Source organism: Syngnathoides biaculeatus, chromosome 5, assembly GCF_019802595.1.
Source record: "Syngnathoides biaculeatus isolate LvHL_M chromosome 5, ASM1980259v1, whole genome shotgun sequence".
NCBI lineage: Eukaryota > Metazoa > Chordata > Actinopteri > Syngnathiformes > Syngnathidae > Syngnathoides > Syngnathoides biaculeatus.
In genome coordinates, this window is record NC_084644.1 from 25,210,888 (window position 1) to 25,234,512 (window position 23,625).

The 23,625-nt window shown below is 39.4% G+C and overlaps 1 protein-coding gene across 6 annotated transcripts; it reads right to left on the bottom strand.

Annotated features, from left to right (window-relative positions):
• Positions 1 to 82: 82 nt before the first annotated feature.
• On the bottom strand, positions 83 to 23,324 carry azi2 (5-azacytidine induced 2). 6 transcript variants are annotated; one of them, XM_061821314.1, is made up of 10 exons: positions 22,671 to 22,812; positions 21,985 to 22,029; positions 20,100 to 20,353; positions 18,883 to 18,993; positions 15,200 to 15,299; positions 14,197 to 14,315; positions 13,498 to 13,563; positions 11,716 to 11,813; positions 11,465 to 11,589; positions 83 to 3,949 (listed from the first exon to the last, which is right to left on the bottom strand). In XM_061821314.1, the coding sequence occupies exons 3-10, from the start codon at positions 20,316 to 20,318 to the stop codon at positions 3,522 to 3,524; spliced, it is 1,266 nt and encodes a 421-aa protein (XP_061677298.1). In that variant the 5' UTR covers positions 20,319 to 20,353; positions 21,985 to 22,029; positions 22,671 to 22,812; the 3' UTR covers positions 83 to 3,521. The 6 variants fall into 6 exon arrangements, with proteins under 6 accessions (XP_061677298.1, XP_061677300.1, XP_061677299.1 ...); XM_061821316.1 differs by lacking the exons at positions 21,985 to 22,029; positions 22,671 to 22,812 and adding an exon at positions 23,212 to 23,324; XM_061821315.1 differs by lacking the exon at positions 21,985 to 22,029 and having other exon boundaries at positions 22,789 to 22,927.
• Positions 23,325 to 23,625: the final 301 nt, after the last annotated feature.

The following is a 23,625-nucleotide window of genomic DNA, read 5'->3' on the forward strand; positions in this document are numbered from 1 at the left end:
TTGAATTAAAATATGTGGTTTTATAGTTGATGCCCTGCGATAAGCTGGCAACCAGTTCAGAGTGTCCCCCGCCTCCTGCTGAAGCGAGTTGGGATAGGGATAAGCACTCCTGTGACCTTTGTAAGAAGTGGTTCAGAAAAAGGTTTTAGTTGTAAACTAGCTGCTTCCAATTTTACCCATTTTGTTAAAAGAGGTGCAAATTTTCAGTAAATTTATTTCTTTAGTTGATTGTATTTACAGTCTTAAGTGCATTAAGATCTAAAATAGGTATCTACTGTACATTTGCATTTTTTGAAATTTTTTGCAGAAGTAGGAAACTGCTGCTGTAAAAAAAAAAAAAAATGGAAAAAAAAGTTTATATAGAAAAATGACAAATCTTTTCAAAGACTAGCCTTTTCACCTTATCCCCAAGACCCTGCTCACATTTCTTCACTTTAATTGTCTTTCCTTTACAGTAGATATTAAAACCAAGCAGACATAAACAGAACTCAGGTGTTAGTGTAAAAATGTAGTAACCCACCATAGACATTTCATTTACAGAACACGGTACATTATTGTTCCATCTGTGGAGTTAAGAATCCTTCTGTTGTTTAACATTTAAAAAAATTGGACAAACATCCCTCATAATGCTAAACATCATAAATATACATCGAGCAGAGTACAAGGTGTAATTACACCGTGATTCAAAAGCTCCTGATATAACTACCAACACACAGCGTGCGTCTGTCAGATAATTAAATACACAGCTTACACTAATTTAATCAGCGTCTTTCAGTAGTAATGCCAGAATGGGTGTAAACACAAAACATGTAATGAGGTCATTTCTGTGATGGGGAAATTTGGTGTTTATCAATATTTGAGTATTCAATATTTCCTTTTCCTGTAATCTTCAAGATTCCAATATCAGACGTGACAGATGATATCCCATAAAATAGTTACCAAAACAACTTGCAAATATGCCCATATACATGCATCTACAGACCAAAATGTTCACTACTTCATGTAGTCAGAAATTTAGACTATCGCCATCACTGCACAAATACAAACACATCAAAGCCTCATTCCTAAACACCGCCAAACGATGATGAAGCTATTGGATTGAATGGAGATTAAACATACATAGGAGGCGCAGAGGATATGGAGCAAGCAACAGGACTCATGTTCTTGTACTCTGCAGGATCTGTGGCCCCGATGACAGAGGCTCTTGTGAGTAATTCAATTTTTAATGATATGATGCTTGCATACAAGGGCAGGGATGACCACACCGCTTTGCTAACAGGCACAGACTGATACCGATATATGAATGCAGAGAAGTCAAACTATGTATAAAGGCACGCATATACCGTGGCTATAAAACACCTGCACACCCGTTCAAAATGCCGGTTGTTTTTTTTTTTTTTTGCCTAAAATTAGATTAATTTTTACACCATTATTGAGTCCTATAACATGTACAATTCAATTTAAAGAAGTCTGGAGAGTGAAGGCAAAAATAAACTGAAGATTTGGTTCAAAAAAAGTGTGCACAGAATGAAAGAATTCCTTCTTGCCACCCTACCCTACAACCCAACCACATGATGATTACAGGAGATTGATTCTCCAATGTACTAAAGAACCCAGAACTTGCCATATATTCCTGCAGTTCCTTCTAAGTAGCTGTTGGCCTCTTGGCAGCCACCCAGGCCATTTTTTTTCTGATCTTTGCAGCAATTTTGGAGGGCTGTCCAAATCTGGGTCATGTTGCACAATAGTATGTTTTCTCCAAGTGGTGCTGGTTCTTTGATATTTTTAAAACCATGGAATTCTTTTGTACCATTATGTTTGTAGCCCTCTTATTCAGTGGAAGCTCTTTGTAGAAAATAACTTATGCTGTACTATGTGGCTACAAAAATGTCAGGAAAAGCCCACTTGAACATCAAAGCTTTAATTGGGGTTAATCAGTGGCACTTTAAATGTTGGCAGGTGTGTGCTGACTCCTATTCAAAATGAGTTAAAATGTGATTGGTTGAGCCAGAACAGCCACATTCTCAGTTACAAGAGGGCGTACACAGTAGGGGTTGAATGATTTCCGATTTTTTTGTAGTCAACACGAAGTTGATGAAAGCCGAGCTGACGACGACTAATCGATGATGTCATGTATACGCTTTAAATGGCCAATTAGCTATTTATGCAACTGTTTGCCTTTAGCCTCCAAATATAAGATCATGCACTCCACCATAGACATACTGCTGTCTTTGTGTACAGTCGCCCCACCCCCGACGAGCTCATCCAATCACATTCATATACCAAGTGATTCGCAGAGAGACAAAAATGGTAAATGCCCAACACCAATTCACACAACAGGGCTATAATTAAAACACACACACACAGGAGGGGGGAATGCTTTGCAATAATGTGTTGTAAGTACCCTTCCACCGACCGTTTTAGGTGGATTCTTGATCGAGTGAGATACATTTAGACAGTGAGGGATTGGAGGTGTCTGAGTGTGATTTGTGATTAGATGAATGAGAGACTTAGGATGTCAGGTGACTGGAAGAAGGAAGAGGAATCTGCCAGCGTGTGTCTGCGGGATGTATGCTTGTGTGAAACACAAGCTGAATGTTTTGTTTTAGGTTTTTTTTTTTTTTTTTTTTGGCCAACATTAACTGTTCATTTGCACAATAAAAACCTTGCTGCTCAACCACCGCTTGTCATCATTTCATCATCTAAGCAGATGCTCCTGTATATTCTCTGTCTTTTCAAAGTTCCAGGAGGGTGTTTGTTGATGTTAGTTAATGTGAGAATTTAGGCTGTTTGGAACAAAGTGTTAGCAGTTGCCCTTTCAGGTGGGTGTTAATCGCACTGGTGCTTTTATTATATTTGAGGATAGACTACCATATTTTGTAAGTGACCTTGCAATCACCCTCAGTTTTAGTAAAATATGTCCATATGCTTGAAGCACCACTGCGCTGACTGACCACCTGTTGATTTTAGCACAATTTCCATGTTGTTAATGAAAAACAGGTGTATGGCGATTAAAAGTCTCTAATTGTCATTGTAAAGTGGTGAAGTTGACATGTCAACCAATCAGATCAATCTAGTGCAACCACATTACCTCCATTTATTTTTGCTCCCCTCTCTAAACAGTTTCATTTGTCCCCAATTGAGCTATCGAGGTTTTAGGTCCCATTAATGAAAGTTTTGAAAATATTTCATTTTGATCTATTTTGTTTTAATAACAAAAACCTAGCATTTGAACAGGAGAGTGTGGACTTTATATATCAACTGTACATTGGACAAACTGCATCTTTTTGTGGTCCCTCATATGCATTGTCTCTGCAAGGTGGTATCTGGTCATCAGTGACGTATGCAATGGATCTTGAGTCTTTACCTCGAAAAGCCTCTTCTGGCTTTCATCTGGTTCCCACAACTTTCAGGTCCAATCCAGGACAGCCCACAGGGGGCTGGCATTATTAATTTAAGGCAGATTAGGTGCTAGCTATGTGGCAGGCTTTCAAAAGTCAGTCTTTGTACTGAGGTTCCCCTCAAAAGGGTTTGATCCATTCTGTACTGGGAGGGCTCCTTGGGCTGCAGTTTCCAATCAAGGATGATGAATTTGACCCGGCTGAGTGTCCCTCCCAGAAAAGCGCTTCACTAGGTTTGGGGGGACTGGGGAAGGACCTAGAACTATCATCTATGGAGGCCTGGTTAAGCGGAGGTGGGGGCAAAATGACAGAAAATGTCTCATTCCCAATTAAGGCCTCTCCAGAGCACTGCTCTGTTGGCCATGGACCATTATACCAACAGTCTTCTCTCAAGATGTCCGGTAACTGGGTGCTGGTCGGCCCACCAACTGGGGGACAGGGGCGGCCAGAACAAGAGGGCAGAGGTGGTGCACTGGGCGGTCGATGTACTCGTCCCTGCAGAACCTCATGGTGATTTGTCTCAATCTCTTCCAGACACTGAATTGGAACTGTTGTGGGAGAAAGAAACAGAGAAAGGGAAACTTGTCGTCTGATTACCCAAAGAGTGAAGTTCAGGTCACTATTGTACATTAATTGTAATTCATAGTGTGGTTGACGCAAGGTAGATAATGGACACACAATTCATTGAAAGGTTCAACTGTTAGGGGTATTTCTATGTATATACAAATCCAATTTCAATGAAGTTGGGAAGTTGCGTTAAAAACTACAATGATTTACAAATTATGTTTAATTGAATACACTACAAAGACAAGATCTTTAATGTTCAAACTGATAAACTGTTTATAGCATGTAGTCAACTTGTAATTTTATGGCTATACCACACATACATATATATATATACATATATATATATATATATATATATATATATATATACACACACACACACACACACACACACACACACACACACACACACACACACACACACACACATAAAAGGAGCATCCTTGACTAAGATGCACTGATTCAAAGTGTAAAAGTCTTCTGTGGTTCCACGATTCTACATTTCAAATTGTTTTTGGAAATTGTGGACGTTGTGTTTTCTGGGCCAAAGAGGAAAAGAACAATTCGGACTCTTATGGACACAAAGTTAAAAAGCCATCAACTGTGATTGTGTGGAGGTGCGTTAGTGGCAATGATATGGATATGGATATCAATAACTCACAGATCTGTGAAGGCATCATTTATGGTGAAAGGTACATACAGGGTTTGGCGAAACATGTTAGGATCCAAGAAACTCTTTTTTGTGGATGACCCTGGTTTTTTTCAGCAAGACAATGCCAAACCACATTCTGCACGTGTCTTCATCGGAAAAGAGTGCCGGTACTAGACTGCCCTGCCTGCAGTCCAGAGCCGTCTCCCATTGAAAGTGTCTAGTGCAGGGGTGTCCAAACTTTTTGCAAAGAGGGCCAGATTTGGTAAGGTGAAAATGTGTGGGGGCCGACTATTTAGCCTGACATTCTTTGAACCATTAACATTAAATACAAATTAACTTTTTGGGATTTTTTTTAATTTAATTACAAATGGCATACTTTTACTTTTACATTTTTTTTTACATTTAGGTTTTTACCGAAATCACAAACCACAAAAAATTAAGAAAACTATAAAGGATATCTAAGTTCATGTGAAACATTACATATTATTCACTATTATATGCTCACTGTAGGAAAAGTGCTGAAAACAAAACAATGATCACTGCATATTCAAACTGTGATTTTGACCATCACAAAAAAATTAATTAACTGAGATTTAAGAATTTATTCAACTCAGAGGACTTAACAAAGGTCTTGCCTGCACTAATGTGAAGGGTGATACTGGGATCTTGAGTGCAGTAATGTAGTCCATGTCTGGCTCAAGAGCAGTGGTTTTGATGCGCAAGACGTCACGCAGGTGAGAGTCACTCAGTCTCGTCCTCATGCGGCTCTTGTTAATGTTCATAACGGAGAATGTCTTCTCGCACATGTATGTGGAGCCAAACAAGCTCAGCATTTTCTTAGCAAATGTCCGAATTGCTTGGAACCTGCCTTCATCCAGCTGGCGGTAGAAGTTGACAAGAGGGAGCTGTTGGTGCCGACTGCGATGCTCGGCGTCACACTGCAGCTCAATGAGCTCCAGTTGCAGGTGGTCAGGAGCGTCATCAGGGTCCACGGAGAAAGGAGAGGAAAAAAGCGTGATCTCCTTTTCAACAGCTGCAAAGTCCCGAAAGCGCTGCTGAAACTCCTCAACCAGAGATGAGATGTCTGCTGCATACTTTGTCATTTGCGCACTGATATTGATCTGTGGGAAACTGGTCACAATTTCCTGCAGCGACGGGAAATGTGCGGTATTGGGCTGCGCCTGTGACAGGTGTCTTTGGAAAAGTAGCAGCTTGGTCCGAAAGGCTTTGATGTGTGAATACAGTTGGCTTACCACTGCATTTTGCCCTTGAAGGCTTGTGTTCAGCGCATTCAGATGTCGCGTTATGTCAACTAAAAATCCCAAATCAGCCAGCCAAACAGGATCATTTAATTGTGGCATGGGTTGTCCCTTTTTAGTCAAGAATTGTCCAATTTCCTCCCTGAGAGAGAAGAAGCGCTGCAGCGCAGACCCCCGACTGAGCCACCTTACGTCGGTGTGATACAAAACATCTCCGTATTCAGCCTGGATGTCGAGAAGAAACTGTTGAAACTGGCGGTGGCACAGCGCTTTGGAGCGAATATAATTAATAGTCTTCATCACCGGTTTCATAACATTATCATATTTCATATATTTGGCACAGAGAACTTCTTGATGAATAATACAGTGGAGTTTAATAGCGCTGCCTCCTTCTTCGCTGACTTTGTTACAGACAAGGCTTGATAATCCACTCCGCTCGCCAGCCATGGCAGGTGCGCCGTCCGTAATAATCCCGGTGACTTTATTCCACTGTAGTTTCATGTCATCTACGGTGGAACAAACAGAAACAAATAAATCCGTTCCTCTTGTTTGGCCCTTCAGACTCTGGAGGTCCAGAAGCTCTTCACTCACGTTCATGTCATTGTCCACTCCTCTTAAAAAGATCAGTAACTGAGCGGTGTCGGACGCATCCGTGCTTTCATCGCACGCTAACGAGAAAAAGTCAAACTCAGTTCCTTTTGCCTCTAACTGTCTCTTAATATCTAATGAAACGTCTTCAATTCTCCGTACCACAGTATTACGAGCCAGGCAAATATTGGCAAACTCTTGCTTCTTCGCGGGACAAATTTTCTCAACCATTTTCATTACACAGTCTTTAATAAATTCACCCTCAGTGAAAGGTTTGCAGCGCTTTGCAATCAGCGTTGCCACTTCGTAGCTTGCCTTTGTGGCATTTTCATTTGACTCACGGACTCTTGTGAAAAAGCTTTGCTGTGCCGTTAAAACAGCTTCCAGTTGCTTCACTTTTTCACCGCGTTTTGTTAGCTTGTCGTAGCTAGCATGTTTCGTCTGGTAGTGCCTCTTGATGTTGAATTCCTTGAAAAAAGCCACAGTCTCTTGGCAAATTAGGCAGACACAGTTGTTTCGTATTTCAGTGAAAAAATACTCAAATTTCCACTTGTCCTGGAAGCAGCGGCCCTCGCAGTCAACTTTCCTTTTTTTGTTTACAGACGCCATGTTAGAAATGGGCTGGGCTGAAACGATCACGCAAGGTCAAGGGTCACGGCGGCCAGAGTGCGGCCACAGGGCTACTGCCATCTTCTGGTGAAATGAAAAATAGCTTTTTGTACACATGTATTTTATACTGTGGTCAACAGTGCTGGCGGGCCGCATATTATTGATTTCATGATAGAGGCCGCGGGCCGGTAAAAATTTGTCCACGGGCTGCAATTGGCCCGGGGGCCGGACTTTGGACATGTCTGGTCTAGTGCATCATGAAGCCTAAAATACAACAGAGACCCCAGAGTGTTGAACAGCTGAATCTGTACATCAAGCAAGAATGGGAAAGAATTCCATGTACAAAGCTTCAACAATGTGTCCTCAATTCTCAAATGTGTATTGAAAGTTGTTATATGTACAAATGATGTAACACGGTGGTAAACATGACGCTGTCCCTGCATTTTTAGAATGTCTTGCAGCCATAAAATTACAAGTCAATGATTATTTGCTAGAAACCAAGTTTTTCCAGTTTGAACATTAAATATCTTGTCTTTGTAGAGTATTCAATTAAACATAGGTTGAACATGATTTGCAAATCATTGTATTGTATTTTCATTTGTTTAAAGACCCAACTTCACTGGAATTGGGTTTGTAGAATAAAAGTAAATCTGCATTGCTAACACAACCTTTGTACTGTACCATGCAGTGGAAATTGGGATTCAAATCAGGGTTCGTCATTCAAACCTACCATACTCTACACAAGTCAACTATACCACTGAGGAAATGTGGCTTTTGAATGCTAAGTGTGTCATGTAATTTGACAAAAATCACTTTTTTTTAAACTATTATTGTACCACAGACTGATTTTATTTCCCCAGCAGAGAAGAAGAAAGCAGAGAAGTTCCCCACGCAAAGTCTGGTCTGAGCAACACTTTGGTCAGTACATTGCTGGGAATAAAGCAATTCAAAGTAATTTGATTTTGACTTTACTGTAGGGCTGGTCATTTCATTGAGTTCATTGCATAAAATGTTACTTTTAAGTCATTTTTCTCCAACAGCTTTCATAGTTCAAAGTGCATCCTCGCTGACATATACTGGTTGCAGAGTGTGCAAAAGCAGACTCAGTTTTCCCAAGTTTCATGACTCAAGTAACTTTTTCCACAAAGCATCAAGCTGTTGGAATTAATATTAAGACAAAATAAAAAACTTGAGAGGCATAATTTTCCCACAGTTTTCTGTATGATAAGAACAAAGCCCGGGGATGGAAATAACAGTCAATCATTTAACATTGCCAAAAGTATGGTGCTCATTTTTATGATTATAAATCCCAGCCGGCTATGAGTAAGAGGACAGGCAACTGCAAGGCCCAAACAAAGAGCCATTTACACTCACATTCAAACCCATGGGAATTAAGCACTGATGAAGACTTTGCATATTTACTAGTCTGTTTGGAGTCATTGTCTTTTTGAAACACCCATGTCAATAGCATGTCCTCTTCACAATAAGGCAACATGACTTCAAGTATTTTGACACATGCAAACCGATCCACGATGCCTGGTATGTGACAAATAGATGGAACACCATTGTAGGAGAAACATGCCCATATCATGATGCTTGCACTACCATGCTTCACTGTCTTCACTGTGTACTTTGGCTTGAATTCAGAGTTTGGGGGTTGTCTCAAAAACTGTCTGCAGCCTCTGGACCAAAAAGAACAACTTAACTCTAATCAGTCCACAAAATGCTCTTCCATTTAACTTTAGGCCAGTTGATATGTTGTTTGGAAAATTATAGCTTTTTTTTTGCACATGCATTTTTTTTAATAGAGGGACTTTACGGGGGATTCTTGTAAAAAAGATCAGCTTCACACCGACGTCTTCTCACTGTCACAGTATTTACAGGTAACTCCAGATTGTCTTTGGTCATCCTCGAGCTGATCATTGGCTGAGGCTTTGCCATTCTGGTTATTCTGCAGTCCATTTTGATGATTGTCTTGTTTTCTGCCACGCGTCTGGTTTTCCTCTCCATTTTGAGGCCTTAAAGATCATTTTAGCTGAACAGCCTATAATTTTTTTAACCTCTTTATTAAGTTTCCCCTCTTTAAATGAAACCTTTAACCAAAGTACGCTGTTCTTCTGAAAAATGTGTTGAATGACCCATTTTTCTCAGGCTTTTAAAGAATGCATGTTCAACAGATACTGGCTTCATCCTTAAATAGGGGCCAACTGATTTTTTTTTTTTTTTTTTCACAAAATTGATCAACTCTTTGATTGAATGCCACGTTGCAATATTTTTTTTAAACCCACCACTTTCAAAAAAGTGCCCAATCACAAAGCCTAAAGAGTGTCTGTGTCATAAATGTTGGGTCTTGTTGGTGTTATGAGAATGCACTGCACCTACTTGTAACTTGTTTGTCATGTACCAATAAAAATATACTGAAAACATGGATTAATCTGGTTAGTAACATAGGACTGCTATAATTTTGAAAACTACTGTACAATTTTTATATTGGACGTAATTCTACTGCCCAACAATCATCATGTTGTGGCTGGTTTACCCATGAATGAAAATGCTTCTCTCAGTGTCAGTGACTTTCCAACATTTTCTGACATTATCCTCATTTTGAAGGAAGAAAAACATATAATTAGAGAGACCAACCTGAAACATATTTTATAGTACTGTAGCCTTTGATGTCAAATTTGGAAATCAAGGCTGCGGTGATATACTGCGTTGCCAGTATTCCAAGCAAAGATATATACAGTGTGGCCTATTTGTGTTGCAACTGTGACTGACTGCAGACAGAGACTATTTCCAGTTGTAGATGTAAAACCTAAATGAAAAATGAAATTGTGGTTTGTGTATTGACGTGTTACGTAGATTGCAAATACAACACCATCACTAGTGAATCACGTTTAATATGACTCTTCTGCCTTTATTCATTGTCTCTTCATCTACACATCATCCATCTATTCCTGCCTTCATGATGGTCTCCAGAGTCAAGAATTTGAATAAAAGTGATTCCAAAAGAAGATGATTATATTACATAGCCCGTATCCCCTCCTCGCTATTTTAAATGGCTTTGTTTGCCACTCCTGCTTTTCCCATTTCCCTCTGGCTCCATCAAAGTTACAGGATTACCCTCTTATTCAGTGAAATAAATGGGCATTGCTTTATATTCTTTCCATATTCCGTTGTAATTTTCACTTCCTGGTCTCCTGTTCTGATACATCTCGGGAGTAGACAAGAAAGGCAATTTCTCCAAGGGTACACTTGAGAGCAAGAAAACTATATTAGCATGTCCTTTATCAAAACTGTTGGGTGTACTTTGGTATTATCCATAATCTTCTCACACCCTTATACAAGCCACAAGAAGAAGCAGCGGGAAAAGAAATTTGCACTTTTTTTTTATAAGAAGCACTCTTAAGAGAAACTGCTCAAACTACCACTTTTTTACTCAGATGTAATAATGGTTTTGATAGAGGTGATCATACTCAATGCTAACATGAAGCTGATGCCAAATAAGATCCACCAAGTTATAAAAATGTCAGATGCATCAATACAACTTAATTGAACTATTTAGAATTAAATATGGAGAAACAGCCAGTCACTCATTGTATAATTCATAATGTTCCTCATTATACCATATTTTGGAACTATACAAATTAGAAAAGGCACGAAGTTCAGTGATGGAAAGTGCAAATGTATTTTATCGTTTTTGTTTGAAATATTAGTAGTGGATCCAAAAATCTTGCCTGTATGATTACTATTGTGTTATTATCCATTATGTATCCAGTAAAACGTTGCCTGCGACCTGAATCAGAATTGCTGTTTATTTTAAACGGGAAGACGGTAACTGTATTTGAAGGCTGCACACGTGAGCAATTCTGAATACAAAAAAAAAAAAAAAAAGCTCAGTCATCCATAATGTACATACAGCTAACCTTAGTAGACTTTTCTATTGTAATGATCAGACTCGGCTCCCCAAAAAGAGCATTAAACAGCTCCAGCGTGTTCAAAACGCTGCAGCCTGGGTTGTGACCAGAACAAAGCGGTTAGAGCATATAACTCCAATTCTAAAGTCTTTACACTGGCCTCCAATCAATTTTAGAATAGTTCTAAATGAAGAAGACTTTGCATCTTGCACATCTGTGACTCTTATCAGGAATAGTTCCTATAAACAAAAATGTCTCTTGTTCTTTGTTACGATGTTGTTCTGAATGTGATACCAGGCCAGCACCGACTGCCAGAGAAAACTTCCTTGTGTTTTTACACACTCGGCAAATAAAGCTGCTTCTGAAATTTGCTTTGCTTTACACACAAACACATGCAAACACACACACACACACACACACACCACACACACACACACACACACACGCAAACACACACACGCAAACACACCTCACCTTGTCTTCTCTCACTGTTCAGTGGTTTCAGCTTCTGAATCAGGCTTGTTTGGCGTCTCAGCCCTGAACGCAGATGAGTCATCTCTGAAAATAAATCCTCATATACCTGCTGCATGCTCCTCTCCCTGCATGCACAGAACATTAAATTTTAACATTGTAACGAGTTCACAGAATCGACACATTGCTAGAATTGGCTAAAATCTATCATCTTGTGTGGCACGGTGTCTCAGATGGTAAAGCGTTGGACTCACAGTTCTGTGGTCCCGGGTTCAATCTCAGACCCGCCTGTGTGGAGTATGCATGTTCTCCCCGTGCCTGTGTGGGTTTCCTCCGGGCACTCCGGTTTCCTCCCACATTCCAAAAACATGCAACATTAATTGGACACTCTAAATTGCTCCTAGGTGTGATTGTGAGTGCGGCTGTCTGTCTCTATGTGTCCTGTGATTGGCTGGCAACCAGTTCAGGGTGTACCCCCGACTCATGCCCGTTGACAGCTGGGATAGGCTCCAGAACGCCCTGCCACCCTTGTGAGGATAAGCGGTGAAGAAAATGGATGGATGGATGATCATCTTGCACATAGCTGGCTATAACTGGTTAATTGTTTGTAAGTACCATTCTGAACCGATTCCAACAATTACACCTTAATTTAATCAATGTTTTGAAGTGTTTGTGCTCTTGTGAAAAGTACACAATATCTTTTCGATGCGGATTTTCAAAACATCAGGTTGTCCTGAGAGCAACACCGGGTGTGCGCTGAGTAGCCAGATGCAATGGGGTTTGTAATGTGAAGCTCTTTTGGTGTTGATTAGCATCAAATTTTGGTGTTGATTAGCATCAAATTAGCAAGGCATACTGTATACAACAGGATACAGGAGAAAATGCATTGCTCATGTGCATGAGCAATTAATTTTTGACAAAGAACAGTTGAGTAATGAGGTGAATACAAGACACCAGGTACTACAATCTGCCTTCCAAGCAGGCTTCAAAATATGGTTTTTGATACCACCAACACAACCAATCTGTCCTACCTACATTTCACACAAAGATGCAAATCTAATTAACACGTTCTCTTTACCTAAAACACCAGCCAGAAACTGCACTCATAATAAAGATAAGTGTGAAGAAACAAAAGCTCTGTTTAAAAAAAATATATATATGAAATTTGCTGGCTCTCGGAACAACATGCGTACAAATGTATTCAGGAAATAGAGTGATGCCAATTTACAAGCACTTATCAGAGAAAAATAGCTGGAGAGAAATTCGCATTGCCACATATTTAAAGGGGGAGGTCATGTTAACTTTCAATGAAGTCAAGTGAATAATGTACTCTGCCATTTTCTACATGCATCTACGTTTTAGGTTTCACAGCCCTCTAGTGGCCATAGAGGATAACTGAAACCCATAATAAATGTTTAGCTAGTGACATGCCAGTTCAAACAAAATATGTTCTCTCTTTCACTTCTCACACTAACTGACTGTGCTGTAAAGGAACCTACTATGGTTTAAGCTTGATAAGACTAAAGCATAAGCATGCAAGTGATTACAGAAATCGATATTTTTTTGAAACCATCCATCCATTGCAGGGCACATACTGACAAAAAACCCCCCAAATAATCTACAAGGTATTTTTTTGTGATGTGGTTACACAGAAAATACATTAAGAGCACATGCAAACCACAGAGGGATATTCAAATTCAAGTGCAAACCCAGACCTCACGGCTGTGAGGCAGATATGCTCACCACTATTTCCAAAGTGCTTCCTAATTTTGTTTTCATTCAATATAGACCAGGACAATGTTGATAAAATTTTCATATTATCTTAACTGCGTTGTAAAACAAAATGCTTAATATTGAATTATATCCTTTTTATGAGCCGGGTAAGTCAAACGAGAACGTCAATTTCTCATTTACAGTTTGGGTTAAATCAAAACAATGAAACTTGATTCTTTGAAAGAAATATTTACAATTGTTTGCTCATTCTATCAACTGCCAGATGTACTAATCATTATAATAATCATGCTTAAAATACCATACCTAATAGTGAACTTGTCATCGCACATTCGTACTAAGTTTTCTCCATTCAGGCCATGTAGTTCCCCCTAAAATAAAGCCAAGTTAGAGAGTCGTTTTCATTCATTCTTTACAACAATACCAAAGGTCTACTCTCTATTGAGCGCAGACTTGTGTAACATTGAAAAAAATAAATCATTTTAACTTAATCTTGCTTCTTTAGCCCAGTCAAAATGCTTCTATTGTCTCTGTAATTTTTTTAGTCCAGCACTCCAATTGGGATTTTCAGTTAAAACTTTCTTTGCACATCCGTTTTTTTCCCCTGTTCTTCTCTCTATGGTGACCCAGATGTGCACAACAATATAACAAATTGTGAAGCCCTTTTACATAGAAAACTAATGAACAAAAGCCCAAGCACTTTCACATTTCAGAAAACAAATTAACAAAAGCCGAAACACTTTTACAACTCGGAAAACAGATGAATAAAAACTGAAAACACTTTTACAAAATGGTATAATTTGTTGTCATTTGTTTTGTGAATTGTAAACTTGTCTCAGTTTTCGTTAATTTGTTTTCTGTAATGTAAGCGTTTTGGGTTTTGTTAATTTGTTTTCTGAAATGTGTTTCACAATTTGTTATGCTGTTTTGCACTTCCACGCCACCACACTTTTCACTATTATTCTCTCCACACAGCCTTTATCTTTCACCCATTACTCTCTTACCCCACTCATTTTCAGTTGTCTGCTGTTTTCTAGTGTCATCCTTTCCAGCTCCTCCCGAAGTTTATGGATCTTTTGCTCAGCACTAACACACTCCATAGGACTGTTCAAGCTCTTCATCACTGCAAAAAAAAATTTGAGCACATTTTAATACATCCAAAAAATAAGTAGCAGCACGTTGGAAGCTCTCAGGTCAAAGAGAATCAATTCTGGAGCACCAGTTAACCTCAAATTTTTAAATTATTTTTTTCTCGTAAACTGATGGGAGGAGAATATTTCTTAGAATCAATACACAACCTTTCATCAAAGATAGATTATTAATAAAACATTACGAGAATGTTATAAAACATTTTAGGTTTCATAACCATCATTCGGGGGGAGTAAAATATGAATTTGATGCAATGCAATTTTTGCCACCCACAATTCAATTTGGATACACAAAACCCTAAGAATCGATTCACGATTAGAGGCACTTTTTGCGTAACCCGCATTATAAGATCGGAAGCGGCTTTGCAAACAAACAACAACAAAACAAGCAGCAGCTTGAAGTGAGCAACATTACTTTTAAATCTGATATTTGGGCTCATTTTGGATTCCTCTTTAAATCTGTCAAACAGGAAATTGAGACAAGACACTGATTTGCAATACCAACACAAAAATACACTGGAAGTCGCCATCCCAAAGCTGAACACAGACAGCGGTTTTGGAGTCATTCAAGTCAGCAGAAAGAGTCATTGACCATTATGTATCTAACTATCGCTTGATCAAATGGTCAGCAGAATTAAAAATAACAGTCAGTTCTATGACCATCACATATTTAATTAGTATTTATTTATATTGTTTTCTTGTGGCATTCGAAAACAATATTAAGGAAAAACAAACAGCCAAAAAGCTAACTTGTTGGACCCAAACACTCGGTCAACAAATGACTATAACTTAATGCTCTACAGTTTTTCAAATGTTTTAACTGCACAAATTACAGCATTCAAGGTTTTGCCTGACAAACCTTGACTGGTATCCATCTCTGTCCTGAGCTGAAGCAGTTCCAGCTCTTTGCTTTGAAGCTGCTCTGTCAGCAGCCTCTCACTCTCACACTTCTCTTTTTTCTGAAGAGACAATGAAACACAGGCAGAGGAGAATTTTAGAGACAGGATATAATTATAGCAGTGGTTCCCAAAGTGGGGTCCACGGACCACCACGGGGTGAAAAACGTCTTTCCAGGGGGTCCGTGATGTGAAGATGAAAAAACGAAATCGTCTGGAAGCTAGTCATGATGTGAGAATTGCCCTTTCCAGTGTTGAACTACGTTTTGATTTATTGTGCAAAAATAAAAAGCAAGAGCACGTGAGCCACTAAAATTGAGTATTTCTTTGTACCAGAATGCGATAGCTGTGTCCAGCACTACATAATTGGCAAAGGTTGAGGTTGGGGGTCTGGGAGCTTTTTGAACTACTCACTGGGGGTCCGGGCCCAGGTTGACTTTGGGAACCACTGACTTATAGCAATGCAGCAAACATCACCCCAGTCAAGTCACAGTGGCCACCTGTGCAATGGATTTGCAAAGTGTTGTGTTTTGGATATGTTGTCGACTTCAAGACTCAAAGTAGAAATGGAAAAACTATAGGAAAAAAAGATCTAAAGTTTTAGGGACTGGTGTGAGAGTGGAGGAAAGTCAGGGTTGTTAAAATATTCGCAATTCATGAAAAAAGAAAAACTGAAATCACTAAATATTCTGACTCTTTGCAGTGACAGTCATACGCATAATTAGGGTGGTGTTCATTTCTTCAGATCAACTTTGAGATGGTTCTGAACCTTCAGCTCCTACAATGTATGTCAGCACAAATGAGAATCGCGAGGTCAAAAGAATTGCCTGAAGAGCACAGAGAGAATTGTGGCAAAGCGCAGCTGGCCAAGGTTACAAAAAAAATGTCGTCTGCACTTACAAGTTCCCAAGAGCACAGTGGCCTCCAAAATCCTAAAATGGAAGACGTTTGTGGTGAACAGAGTCCTTCCTTGATTAAACTTAATCGTGGGAGAATAATCTTGGTAAAAGAGGCAAAAAACAACCCCAAAATCACTGTGGCTGAGCACCAGAGATGGAGTCAGGAGATAGGAGACAGTTCAAGAAAGTCAACCATCACTGCATCCCTCCACCAGTCGTTGCTTTATGGTAGTGGCCTCGTGGATGCCTTTCCTCAGTGCAAGAGATGAAAGGCCGAATGGCACCTGAAGGACTCTCAGATGGTGAGGAATAGATACTCGGGTCTGATGAGACTAAGATAGAACTTTTGGCCTAAATTCCAAGAAGTATGTGTGGACAAAACCAGGGACTGCTCATCACCTGTCCAACAAAGTCCCGACAGTGAAGCATAGTGGCGGTAGCATCATGCTGTGGGGGTGTTTTTCAACTACAGGAACAGGACAACTGGTCACAATTGAAGGAAAGGCGAGTGCAACCAAATACCGGGATATCCTGGATGAAAACCTTATCCGGATTGCTCAGGACCTCAGACTTGGCTGACGATTCAACATCCAACTTGACAATGACCTCAAGCACACAACTAAAATAATTAAGGAGTGGCTCCAGAACAACTCCCTCAATGTTCTTGAATGGCCCAACCAGAGCCTTGACCTAAATCCAATTGAGCATCTTTGGATAAATTTGAAAATGGTTGTCCACCAACATTCACAATCTAAGCTGACAGAACTGAAGAGGATCTATAGGGCGGAATGGCAGAGGATCCCTATATCCAGGTGTGAAAAACCTCATTCCGAAAAGACTCATGGCTGTATTAGCTAAAAAGGGTACTTCTCCTAAATACTGAGCAAAGCGTCTGAATACTTACTTATGGCTCTGTGATATTTCAGTTTTTCTTTTTTAATAAATCTGCAAATTACAATTACATTTTATTCTGTTAATATGCACTGCTGTGTACACAGTAATGAAAAAATGAACAATTATTTTAGAAAATGCGTGCAATATAACAAAGACTGAAATTTTTTTAAGGGGGTCTGAATACTTTCTGTACCCACTCTATAATGTAGAGACTCTAAAGAGCTACCAAAATAATTGAGCAAAAATGTTTGATCTTACAAGAAAACAAGGTTTCAAACTACAAACTCATTTATCAAACAGAATTATTAACAATTACTGTTCTCTATGAACCCCTGAATATATATATATATATATATATATATATATATATATATATATATATATATAATAAGCAATGGTGTTGGCCCAAACAAATATTTGAGAAAATACACAAGATTAAAAAGAACTATACAGAGCTACGTACATCCTGGAATTGAAACACATTTAAACTGGTTGTCTTTAAAGGTCAAGTGTCGTCAAACGGATGATTTTTGGTATATTAATGAAAAACCCACACCCAATGTGGTCCCATGTGTTTTTTCACCACAAAACATGATTATGACATATACAGCATTTTGTAACTCCCGCCATGAAAATCCTCTCGAGGGATTTGTTTTCTAGAAGAAGCAGGGAGTGACGTACAGGACAGAGGCGGCCCCTAGTGGACTCGTTTGTTTCCATTAGTTTTACCTCCGGGAAGTTAGCTTGTTGTTCCTTCATGTTAGCCAAAATGCCGGCTCATTGCATTGCTGGACATTGCTTGAACACTCGCAAGAATGGAATTATACTTCATAAGTTTGAAAGAGACCCTGTTTGTTGTGAAAAATGGATTGCACGGGTGCAGAGGACGAGAGCTTCGTGGGTTCCACATAGCAGGTAGGTGTGCATACAGCTCCCAAAAAAAAAATTGTTTGGGGCAGACCACGTAATCGGTCTCTCTCATAACGTAGCAAAAGATCCGCATATGAAATGTGTCGATGTGCGCGTCGCCAATCCAACAATGTCTCGATAGTGTTCATCGAGTACTGCGGCAACTTTGAACATACCCCTAAAAACAACATAGCTAGGCTCCACCTCCTCCTTATACGCCACCACGGGCGCCGAAACTCAGCCACACCGGCTGAGGCGCTGCATTCAGCGGTCACAGCTTCTGCAAAGGCTGCGCGTAGGGCTTTGCCATGGGGGCGGCTCTGAAGAACCCAGCCGAGAATGCATTACTCAGTCGTGTGCGAGCATGAAGCGCGCCGGCTTGACTGTAAACACAAAGCGGCACCGCTCGGCTCCGTCATAAGCCACACTGGCCGGCTGCGATGAGCCGCGATGGCTCATCTCCGCCGCGGAAGTTGATCAGATGGGATGCGGTTTGGCTGTGATGGCATATCATCTGAATATGGCTCAAAACAATAGTGTAATATTGCCCTGAGGGCTCGAAACAAAAGTGTAATATTGCCCCGGTAACTTCACTTGGTTGTGTGGTGTTGTCCTTTTCGAAAAGAACTTCGGTGTCAGAAGGGGCGTCGGACAAATGCGAATATCTCTGTTGTTCGGCTTCCGTAGTAGCAGGCACTGCGCATTTTCAACGCCGGAAGTGACGATGACATCAAGGACAGATGACACGACTAATATAGCGACAACTTGGATGTTGAGGGACACTCAATTGCGCAACTTTGTGCATGGATGACGCGCTCTCCGCTCACTCTTTTTTTTTGCCATATAGACATTGAAGTGAATACTGTTATATGTATTTTTCATTACGATATCTATTTTAGAATGTTTATAGGGATGACACCCGGGCTTTAAACAGTAAAACACACCAGTTTGTTAAGCTCCAGCTGCAGGTCCTCCTTTTCAATGTAGATACCTCGATATGCGCTGAAGGCCTTGTTCACATATTGGGGACCCTCTGAAGGCTCAGGTCGGAAGAGCTAGAACAGTGATGCAAGGGTGATCAAAAATAGGCTGAGTGACAATATTGCTCAAGTTCCACAACAACTTATTTACATTGATACTGCTTAAATTCAAAGTAGATATGACAATGAACAGCAGAACTAAGATGAAAAAAATTAATGGAACATTCCAAATTGGAATACTCAATTTTCCATATTGCTTATCCTTACTAGGGTCGTGGGCATGCTGGAGCCAATCCCAACCATCTTCAGGCGAGAGGCAAGGTACAACGTGAACTGGTCGCCAGCCAATCGCAGGGCACATATAATCTAACAACCATTCACACTCATTTGCACCTACAGACAATTTAGTGCCTTAAATATGTGCATGTTTTTGGAATGTGGGTAGAAACTGGACTACCTGGAGAAAACCCACGCAGGCACAGGGAGAATATGCAAAACTCCACACAGGAGGAGGCCGGATTTGAATCCAGACTCTCAGAACAGAGAGGTAGATGTACTCATCAATCAGATACCATCTTGAGGAAAATGCTTATATTTGTGAGAAAAAGGATTATTTTGGGAGGAGGATGTGCTCTTTTCATCTAACATTTTGAATGGGACTTTGGCGGTGGTGTTGAATGGGGTTGCATTTTTTAATTTTTTTTTTAATAGGTCGGGTCAAGTCGCTAAGTAATATTTAACTCAATATTAACCCTTTTATTCCTCTGGAAAAAATCTATTAAAAAATCTGAAACTAAATTAAGTGTGACTTCATGAAGCCATTGAATTCATAGAACGAAAAATAAACGTGTACATTTTACATAAGTATTTTACAAATTCCACATTTTAACTTCTTGTGGAAACTTTCTGGAGGTCAAGTCGCTAAGTAATATTTAACTCAATATTAACCCCTTTATTCCTCTGAAAAAAATCTATTAAAAAATCTGAAACTAAATTGTGACTTCATGAAGGCATTGAATTCATAAAACGAAAAATAAACGTGTACATTTTACATAAGTATTTTACAAATTCCACATTTTAACTTCTTGTGGAAACTTTCTGGAAATTAAGCAGATATGTTCCAACCCTTTTCAACCTTAACTTTAAAATAGCATTTCAGTATACTGTACCGCTAACCATACCTTGTCCTCCAGCTGCTTGACTCGTTTCCTTAGGAAAGTATTATCTCGCTCAGTCTCTCTGAGTCGCTTTTTAATGTCCTCATAGGCTGTGACGAGGGCGAAATGAGAAGCTACAGATTCATCGCCAGCACAAACTGATACAGGGCTCTCTCCAGCAGCAGTGTAGGCTGTCTCGTGTTTAAGGATGCAGATGTCATCATCCACTGCCAAGTGTTCCATGGCTGCACAGGCCTACTATGAACCAGATAGGAGACCTGTGAAATTAAAATGCACAAATTCCTTTAAAAAAAAAAAAAATCATCTTGACTTTCACTGGGAGAATTGTACTGATATTTCACTGCGCATGTGCTTCATAAGCAAATGCTGTAACAGAAAGCATACTTATCAATTCCCATATGCTTGTAATATTTTTTTGGAATACCAAATGCAAAGAACACAGATTGTTTTATTACGATCAAGCAACAACTGAACTACAAAAGTTAAAGCTCCTTTGTTTTATCTAAATTGAGATTACAGAACCACTAAGCTAAGGCTGAGTAATTCATCAATAGCTTGATTTTTGGAGACCTTTTAAAACTAAATAATAAACTCTTCAGGCCTTTAGTAGCCTTCTGATCCTCGCTGTTTCAGTGAATGGCTCGGTGGCAAATAAAGAGAAGCTCGATTACTTAAGTGGCACCGTTTCATCAATCATTTGGAATTGGTTAGTGTTTACAGCATCAAACAATAACCAACAAGCAGTCCACTAGAGAGTTAAGGCTGTTGAAACTAAAGTGGGTGTCCTCAAAAGAGACAATTTATTGGAATTATTTCACACTGCTTTACATATAACAAGAAAGAAGCTCAGTGGAAGGCATTCATGGAGTCGATTGCGTTGAACATTGGAGTATCTGTCTGTACGTTGCAAACAGTAATTTATCCACACACTGAGCCACTTCAACAGTCGCAGCAGCTGTTGTGATAAACTATATACAATTTGTACAATACTTATACAAATAGATTATACATTTCTGAGAAATTATTCCCATCAAGTCACAGTATATTGCTTTTTTCGCGTGTTGTGACTTGCCTATAAGAGCTTCTGAAAGTTCATAACAAAATGAAATAAACTTCCTATAGGCCACAGCTAAATAATATAGGCAAGACTTACCTCTCTATCTCTAAGTGCCCCATTACAGAGGGTTTTCGTGTCTGGTTGACATTGTAAAATGTAAAAAGGCATGCATGTCTCATGCTATAGAAAGGCCTTTTTCATTTTCTTCCATGCCCAGAAATGTTTGTTAAACTAACAAACCTACCCAGCCTGTATCTGGAGAGCAAAATCGTTATTTCTATTATTAATATTTGTTGAGAGACAAATGATAATTTTGCTTGGCGGCAGCACCTTTTATGTTAATTGACAGTTTTGTTGTAACAGTAGTTTTGATACATCTATAACCTTGCTACAATTTCACCTTTGCACACAATTACAATACAATTTTTATCCTCTTATTTTATCACAATTTCTTATTCCTTACATATTTCAAAAATCTTCACATTGGTTTTGCCAATCTTTGAGATGGTATATCATGTATGAATTAGTGTTGGTATGACAATTAAAGTCATCAAATCCACGAATCTTTTATTTCGGGGGAGAAATTATTTTAATTAAAGGTGAAACTGCCCAGCCTTATACTCGGATGAGATATTTCAGCAACTGCTTTCTACAGTTTCTCAGGGTGAACTGAATTGTAATATTGCTAACTTGTGGGATTATCAGACATTCAAGAGCAAAGGGTCATTTAAGGAACATTTAAGACTGAATCTCTGTTTGAGTCAGGGAGTGTTGTGTGTGGAGTAACTAAGTGGGAGTTGTAGTCGATAGCAGTTAATGTGCATTCGTTACCTCAGATTGGAATAAAGTGATCGAAATGCATCACACCACCACCACCTATGAGCGCATTACAGTACAATTATTACACACAAGTCTGATGTCCACCACAAGTTAGGTTTCCACTTAATATGAATGTTTAACGCAACTGAACTGGAAGTTGAGAAATCACTTAGGAAAACGTAAATCAGCAAGGCACTCACAGTAGTATCACACATAAGTAAACATAGTTAAAAAAAAAAACAAACTCATCACATTTCTTTGGAATTTGACTTAAACGCTACTTCCATGAAACGCTTATTCTATCAATCATTCTCATAATTGGGAATATTACAGGCTAAAGAGTCCCAAATGTCTCATAATAATAATAATGGAGGCCAAAGTTGATTGAAACCAGGGGCGATGATCAACTTGCATCTTCGGTACGTCAACAAAAACTAATTCAGAATATCAATTACCTACGTTAAAAGCTTGCTTACGTGAGATGCTGGGGTAAACGTTTTCACTTGCATTCACGAGATACGCGGCCTGCTGAAAATTGGAAGTTTTATGAGAAGACAGGGATCGACAAATATTTAGGTAAGAACGGGGCATTCGGATAAGATCATAACAGCCTAGCTAACGTTATGCTAACTTAGTCTGGCTACCTCTATAGCATTGAGCAAAGGCAACCATTCCTTTGGAGCACAGGACTTACTAACCGTGTCAAAACGCTGTCCTCGATTAGAGGTCAGGTGTCAGCGATGGGAATGTCATTTATTATTGATAAAAGCCACGTATTTGAGATGAAAACAATGAGATAAGGTTGGACTCTCGCACCTTGAGAGCTGACAGACGAGGAAACAAAAACTTCCGGGAGTGACGTCAGTGGAAGGAAATCATTCAAAACAAAAGCATTCATCTTTCTAAAAACAACCTTCCATCACTTTTAGGTTGGTTTGATGTCGCTCAACATTTCCCCATCTGTTTTACAAGGAGTTGGTCTTCCTTCAGAAACCGATGGAACATATCTCAGCAGACTTTCGACACGAGCCAAGTAGGGAGTGGGGCCCAATCAAACGTATTTTGCTGCCCTTCATAAATCCCAAATAATAATAAATGTTGCAAAGTAACGATCTTGAGAACATTTGTTACAATTAATTAATCAATTAATACGTATTTTGTTGTTTTCATTCCGTAAAGATTTTAATATGCAGAAGTCGCAAAAGTGCCCATCTTAGTGGATTTTGTCTAAACAACTACCTTGTGCTTTAATTAGTAGTGGTGGGGGACAGGGGGGCTATTTTGACATAGTAGAAAATGCAGTTGGGTATCTGTTTTCAAACGTATTGAGTAAAATAATAATAATAAAAAAAGACTGTACATCTACTGTACTCGCGTTAAGTTCGAACATAAAATTATGTAGCTCAACCGCAATCCTTGTGTTCTTCAGCGAGCCGGTGTGACTGTCTCAGCACTCCCCCGTGCTGAAAAGTGTCACAGGTGTGGCTGTCACACCGGAACCTGTCAGTAATAAGTATGTAATGTATTTGCTTGTTTGAATCAAATATTTCGGAAAAGAAAGCATTAGCATCAGTCTAACCAGTTCACATCTCAGTCACCTGGTGCGTTAATGCAATAAGTAATAACTTTTACATTGAAAGGGATTTCATCTGA

Coding starts and splice junctions, on each gene's coding strand:
- azi2 (XM_061821316.1), bottom strand. CDS start 20,318: ATGGAACACTTGGCAGTGGATGATGACATCTGCATCCTTAAACACGAG. Junction 13,564..14,196: donor GACAACTGAAAATGAGTGGG/GTAAGAGAGTAA, acceptor GCTTTATTTTAG/GGGGAACTACATGGCCTGAA. Junction 3,950..11,464: donor GAACAGTGAGAGAAGACAAG/GTGAGGTGTGTT, acceptor CTCCCACAACAG/TTCCAATTCAGTGTCTGGAA.